Source organism: Pseudonaja textilis, chromosome 8, assembly GCF_049901715.1.
Source record: "Pseudonaja textilis isolate UNSWEBS1 chromosome 8, rPseTex1.2, whole genome shotgun sequence".
Lineage (NCBI taxonomy): Eukaryota > Metazoa > Chordata > Lepidosauria > Squamata > Elapidae > Pseudonaja > Pseudonaja textilis.
Genome location: NC_141997.1, coordinates 19,174,783 through 19,181,795, shown reverse-complemented (window position 1 = coordinate 19,181,795; position 7,013 = coordinate 19,174,783). Strand labels below are relative to the sequence as shown.

Here is a 7,013-nt window from a genome sequence, read left to right as displayed (position 1 = left end):
AGATCTATACTGTAACCAATTTTTTCCCCCAAGCTTACATAGGTCCTTTTACAATTCTCTCAGCCATTTCATGTTCTAAAAAATAATTATATAGTTTAGAGATCAACCCTTTCTCAGGACTTGAAAGTATTTTGTCTAAATGAGTATCTTTTACCTCAATTCCATATTCCTTTACGTCTTTATTATATCTCAATTTTACTTGAAAATATGACCAATTGTCAATGACTATCCCTTTTGCTTCTAGTTCCTGTATCATTTTAATTCTTCCCTCGTTATCTAATATTTGATGATACTTAAGGTTTTTACTGATCTCCATTGTGTTTAAATGAAACATTGCCTCCATTTGTTGAAAACCACCTTGGAATTTTAGTATAATGATTTCTTTTAATATCAGCCCAAATTTTAATTAAAGACTTTCAGAATACATGCCTAGTAAAATATAGATTGTTTTGGCTATTCAGGTTCCACAAAAATGCGTGCCAACCTAATTGTAAGTCATGACCCTCCAATTTTAAAATTCTATTGTTTCTCAAATTAATCCAATCTTTTATCCACACAAATGCCGCCACTTTATAATAGATCTTCCAGACAGGGAGTCCAAATCCACTTCTGCTTTTGTTATCTTGTAGATATTTTTTTTTATTCTTGTTTTTTTTCCTGCCAAAATAAATTTCATCACAATTTTATCTAATTCTTTGAAAAAAAAATTTATCCAATAGTTTCAGAATTGTTTGAAACAGATATAGTATTTTAGGTAAAACATTCATCTTAATTGTTGCTATTCTGCCTAATAATGATATTTGCATCTTATTCCAATTTTCCAAATCCTTTTCAATCTGTTTCAATAATTTGGTGTAGTTAATCTCCCGCAGATTTAATGTTCTAGCTCTTAACCATATGCCTAAGTATTTGATCTTATTTACAATTTGTAATCCCATCTTTTTTTCCAATTTTTTTTGTTTACTGTTTGTTAAATTTTTAACTCGCATTTTAGTTGTTTCCTTATTAATTTTTAATCCTGCTAATTTACTGAATTTATCTATTTCATTTAGTAAAGCTGGTGCTGAGTCTATTCAGTCTTCTATAACAAAAACCATATCATCTACGAAAGCCTGTAATTTATACTCTTGATTTTTAATTTTAGTTCCTTTAATTTCTTTATTTGATCTAATTCTATTCAACAAAGTTTCTAAAATTGTTATGAAAAGCAGAGGTGAAAGAGGGCATCCCTGTCTGACACCCTTCCTTATCTTTAATGATTTAGTAATCTCTCCATTTATTAATACATTAGCCTTTTGTGTGGCATAAATTGCATTTAACACTTTTACAAAATTACCTTCAAAGTCCATCAAGTTAATCTGCTTCTTCATAAAGTCCCAATTTAAGTTGTCAAAGGTCTTTTGCGCATCTAGGAAGACCAAGGCCATTTGGCTTCCTGGATGTTTTTCATAATATTCTAATGTGTCTATTATTATTCTTGTATTATCTCTAATCTGCTTCATGGGAAGAAAACCATTCTGTTCTGAATGGATTTTGTTACTAAGTACTTTCTTTAATCTTTCCGCAATCACAGCCATAAAAATTTAATAATCTGAATTTGAAAGGGATATTGGTCTATAATTCTTTATTTGGTTAGCATCTGCACCCTCTTTCGGAATCAATGTTATATAAGCTTCCTTCCATGATTCTGGAATTTTAGTTTCCAGTAATACCTCATTGCAGACCTCTAACAGTATATTCTCTAATTTGATGCCTATCTCTTTATATAATTCATTTGGTAACCCATCTGGACCTGGCGTTTTGTTTCTTTTTTGTTTTTGAATCACAGCCTTTAGTTCATCTAAGGTTATTTCTTTATTAAGCAGTTTCTTTTTATCATCCGATAATGGATACAGGGTTCCTCTTTCAGATATTCTATTTTATTTAAGTCAACTTCCTCTTGTTTATAAAGATCCTCAAAATATTCCTTTACGATTTCCTTTTTTTCTCTAAATCCGTTTCTATTATTCCATTTTTATTCTCTAATTGATATATCGTTCTTTTCTGATTTTCTTTCCTTAATTTAGATGCCAGCCACCTACCAGATTTATTTGCATGTTCAAAATAATTTTGTTTTGTATGTAGTAATTTTTAAATTAATTCCTCTTGGTCTAAGATATTCATTTCCTGTTTAACTATCGCTAATTCATTTCTAATTTGCTCATCCCCTGGGGTTTCCATTTGCTTATTTTCCATTTTCTCTATTCTTTTTGTTAGAGCTTTCCGTTTTCCCTCTCTTTCTTTATTTCTATTTGCTATAAAGGCTTGCTATAAAGGCTATCGATATTCCTCTTAAATATGCCTCCATTGTATCCCAAAGATTCTGCAATGAGGTATCCTGTTTTTTGTTATATTTAAAGAAACTGGTCAGTTCTTCCCTAACTTTTTGAATATAGTCTTCTTCCTTCAATAATTGTGAATTGAGTGTCCATCTACCTTTTTTTACAGTGATTATTTTTCCAGATTATCTGTACCAGGTTATGATCTACCCACATGGCCAAAATCTTTATGTCCTGGATCTCCTTACATAACTCACTATTTACCCAAGCCATATCTATCCTGGACCATGATTTGTGTGGGCTGGAGTAGAAAGTGAACTGTGATATTCCTGGGTTCCTCTTCCTCCACACATCCACTAATTCTAATTCTTCTACTATCTCTAAAAATTTCTTAGGCACTGTATTCCGTTTCTTATATTGTCTTTGTTCACAAGCATAATCTTGGCTATTGTTTATTATTGCATTATAATCTCCTATAATACAAATTCTTGAATTGCCAAATTCTATTAATTTCTCGTATAAAGTTTTGTAAAATTCACCTTGATTTTTATTGGGGGCATATATCCCCACTAATAGTGTCTTTTTATTTTGTATTACCACCTCTGGTATTACTATTCTTCCCAATTCATCTTTATAAATAAATTTTGAGGCTATGTCCTCTTTTATATATAGTACTACCCCTCTTTTTTTATCTTCCGCCAATGCTGAATACATTTTCCCCAGTTTTTTATTTAGTAAACATCCTTGATCACATATCCTCATATACACATATCCTCATATCCTCTTGAATACAAATTATATCAGCTGTTTGTTTTTCTAACTTAAAAAATATTCTTTTTCTCTTAACTGGATCATTTAACCCATTAATATTTATAGATATTAAGTTCACTCCTTTATCCATTCCCCTTCTTGCTTCTATCCCTCAGTATTTTTACTCATCGTTTGACTTCTGGTCGTCACTCCTATTTCTTCTCTTCCAAGTATCTCTTCACCTCCTTCCCTCTCCTTCTCTTTATCCCTCCCCCTACTTCTAAGTTGTAACTCTTTTTGACTCTAGGTCTCATGATCATCTTTGCTATTCAATTCTTCCTCTATTTCTCCTATTTGATAAAAAAATTCTTGAGCTTTAGTTAGGCTATCTATTCTCACCCTTTTCTCCTTCCATATTACTAAGATACCCTCTGGAGTAATCCATCTAAAAGGTATATATTTTTTATTTAAATAATTCGTGTGAAATCAATAATCTCTCCTCTGCTCATGAACTCTTCTTGGCACCTGTTTTAGAACAATCACTTCTCTATCTTTATATTTTATTCCTTCATCTCTTGTAATTCTATAAATTATATCTTTCACTCGCCTCCTTGCAAATCTAATATGCACTTCTCGGGGGAGTCTGTGCCATCTTGCGTAGCTCGTGTACACTCTGTATATGTCATCCAACTCATTCACCATCTCATTCTTATCTCTATTCAAGAGCTCTGCCAATATCTCCGCCATCACCAACAGTAAGTTCTCTCCCCTCTCTTCCTCCACATTCTGGAATCTGAGATAATAGGAGGCCTTATCCATCTCAAGATGAGTCAGGGTCTCATTTGTCTCTTTGTTCTGTTCCATAATTTTTTGTTCCATGCCTTCCAACTTCTTTTCTGTTTGATCAGCTAGTTTTTCAATCTCTTTAATCTTCTCTTCATTTATTTTAATCAATTCCTGTATCTGACCTATCTTTCCATCCAAATTCTTAACTTCACTTCTCATTTTTCAAAACTCATTTTTTAATTCATCTTTCATTGTTTCTCTTTCTGCTTTACTTTCCATATGATTTTTAGACATCAACTTCTGCATTGCCAGCATTGTGCTTTGAATAGTTAGTAATGTAGTTTGAACCGATTGTGTGTTAGTTTGGGCTGTAGATTTTTCTGGCACCAACATCCCTTCAATCATTTTTTGAGTTGATGGTACTCTAGGAGTAGATGGTGTTGCTTTTGATACCAATTTTATTCCTGTTTTTGGAATAGTGGCAGTTGTACTTGTCATATCTTTGATAATTCTTTGTTGTTCCTCCACTATCCTAAATATATTTTCCCAAGTCGTATTGCCAACTACCACCAACCTTATCCGTATTTTACAATTCAATTTTCTCAATTATCTAATATTTTATACAACTATTTATCTACTTAATCTAATTTCCTAACACCTTTAGCTTAGTTTTTTTTATCAATTAATAATTCTGTATTCAGACTACCAAGCCCACCTTAATTATTATTACTCTAAATTTTCCCCTCACCTTGTATTAATACAATACCTAATCTTAATAAATTCAATAACTCATCAGTTCTTAATTTGTTTAACCGATAAAAAAGAATCACTCAACTGTGCTTAGATATATAACAATAATATAACCCCAGTCTGTTCTTTAAGTTGATTACTGTATTTCAGCTAATATTTCCCTAGATATATAATAAAAATTCAAAATTCAAATTAATACTTTTTATATTTCACTAAATCACAATATCCAATATAAGGGGGATATGAGAAAGAGAGGGAGGAAACAATCATTTAACTTATCATTATATTAATATATTAAGTTCATTAATCTATATTAATCAAATATATGTAATGGGGGGAAGAAAAAGGAGAAATAGAGTGTAATCCGAAGGGATTAAACATCACTTACTCCGGTTAGATCCTATTACAAAATAACCAAACAATCTTGTTGTCTTATTACTTAAATATATACCGTAAATAAATATAACATAAAACTATACTACTCCAGTCAATCCTAAGTGGGAAAAGAAAGAAAAAAATTAAAAAAGAGCACTGGATGAGCAGAAGATTTACAGTGTCCTACTTTCCTATCATTGCCTTGGTATTCCGGATATATCCAATAATAAATTTAGGTCTCAGTTCTAACAGTCACTTCAGCTGCCTTCCTCCACTCTCCCGGAATTGCTGGTCTCAATGGCCACCACTGCAAATTGCACTGTCACTCCTCCACTTGAATTCAGATTTTCAAAGTTCTTGTTCATCTATAAAGTACTCTCCACAATAAGTTCGTATGGCTAGAAATAAAGGGCTTTCACCAACAATAATTGCTCTTCTCTCCTTTCCACTTTCCTCTTTGGGAGTAAATTTCACTTTATCCAGAGCTGGGGGTAAACAACTCAATCCTGCCGCCACTTTCAGCTTCCCCCACTTCCGCTTCGGAGTTTCAGTCTCTCACCGATTACTTTTCCAAACTATCCACTAGTTATTATCCAACACCAATTTTTGCCACCGATATCTTTCCTGGACTCAAATTCGATCTCTTCTCTCCGCTTCCTTCTTGAATTGTTCCGTCGCGTCCGGGCCAGCCTCAACAGGCTGACTTCTTTTGCCCTGAGCTTTGGGCTCCCTTCTTTACCTCCGGGGTTGCAATTTCCCTGATAGGCTCTGGAAGTTCTTCCTCACTTGGGTGATCCTGCCAGGATCTAGTCCCACCTCGAACGGTCACCCGCAAGCAAAAACCCCCATGTAGGAGAGGGGAGCAGAGTTCTCCTACTTCGGAATGTCACAACGTCTCCGGAAGTCCTCCCTTGGCTTTCTCATGCAACTGACAACATATTGTTCTTTGTTATAGTTACCCAGCACTCAGAATCTCAGTGTTGCTTTTCCAAGATAGGAATGCCAACGCTTTGGGCCTTTTTGTGGCCAGTTCCCTGCTCTTTTCCCTACTGCCAAAGCAATAATCAGCAGCATTCTGGAAATCTTTGGATTTCTCTATTTCTGCTATTGTTCCCTTTTGCTGCAGCATAGTTTTCCTTTGACATCTTCAGAAGAAAGTCCTCCATGCACTTTATCAAGCATTTTATAACTTTCACTCTGTTTTTTCCTCTCTCTTCCTCTGTCTTCTTCTGCTCCTCTTTGATTAATTTTCATCTTTTCCCAGAGAGACTGGCATTTTTCTACAGGATTGGTACACTGGGATCATTGGATAGGAACCTACAAAAGGTGACAAGGAAGGAGAGTATAATATTTTTCACCACTGTGTAACATTTTTTTCCACATAGTATTGATGAAAAGAAGTTCCAGCTTATATTCAGGCTAGGATTTGTTATTATCAAAGCATAATTTAGTTTAAATAAGGAATAAAAGCAATACATAATAAATTAAGGAAAAAAGTGGTCCCACTCACATTTGGAGAAGGGCCTACAACAAGCCATTCAAAGTCCAGGTCTCCTCTTGAGTCAAAAGAAACTCTAAACATTTCACCTTTATAGAACCCTCCTCCATATTAAAAGAAGAAAGTGAATTATGAATTGAAGGAACAATCAAACTGTAGGAAGAAGAACGTAAACTCCTTGTGCTCGCTGGATAAGGAAGCAACAAACACTGAATCAGAACATTGATTATAGTTCAGTGGTGGGATTCAATTTTTTTTACTACCAGTTCTCTGGGCGTGGCTTGGTGGGCATGGCAGGGAAGGATACTGTAAAATCTCCAGTCAGAGGTGGTATTTGCCAATTCTCTGAACTACTCAAAATGTTCGCTACCAGTTCTTCAGAACTAATTAGATGGTCACTTATGATTCACAAATAGTTCTGAGTTCACATTTCAAGAAGGAGATTGATTTGGTGCATGTTCTGAGGAACAACCAAGATTATAAGGGGCTGGGAAGGAGGAAAAAGAAGATTTGTTGAACACACTGTGTTTGCCTGG

The 7,013-nt window shown here is 34.1% G+C and overlaps 1 protein-coding gene across 1 annotated transcript; it reads right to left on the bottom strand.

Moving 5' to 3' along the window:
- Positions 1 to 3,287: 3,287 nt before the first annotated feature.
- Positions 3,288 to 4,073, bottom strand: LOC148125135 (uncharacterized). Its single transcript, XM_087938153.1, has 2 exons — positions 3,594 to 4,073; positions 3,288 to 3,542 (listed from the first exon to the last, which is right to left on the bottom strand). The coding sequence occupies exons 1-2, from the start codon at positions 4,071 to 4,073 to the stop codon at positions 3,372 to 3,374; spliced, it is 651 nt and encodes a 216-aa protein (XP_087794279.1). The 3' UTR covers positions 3,288 to 3,371.
- Positions 4,074 to 7,013: the final 2,940 nt, after the last annotated feature.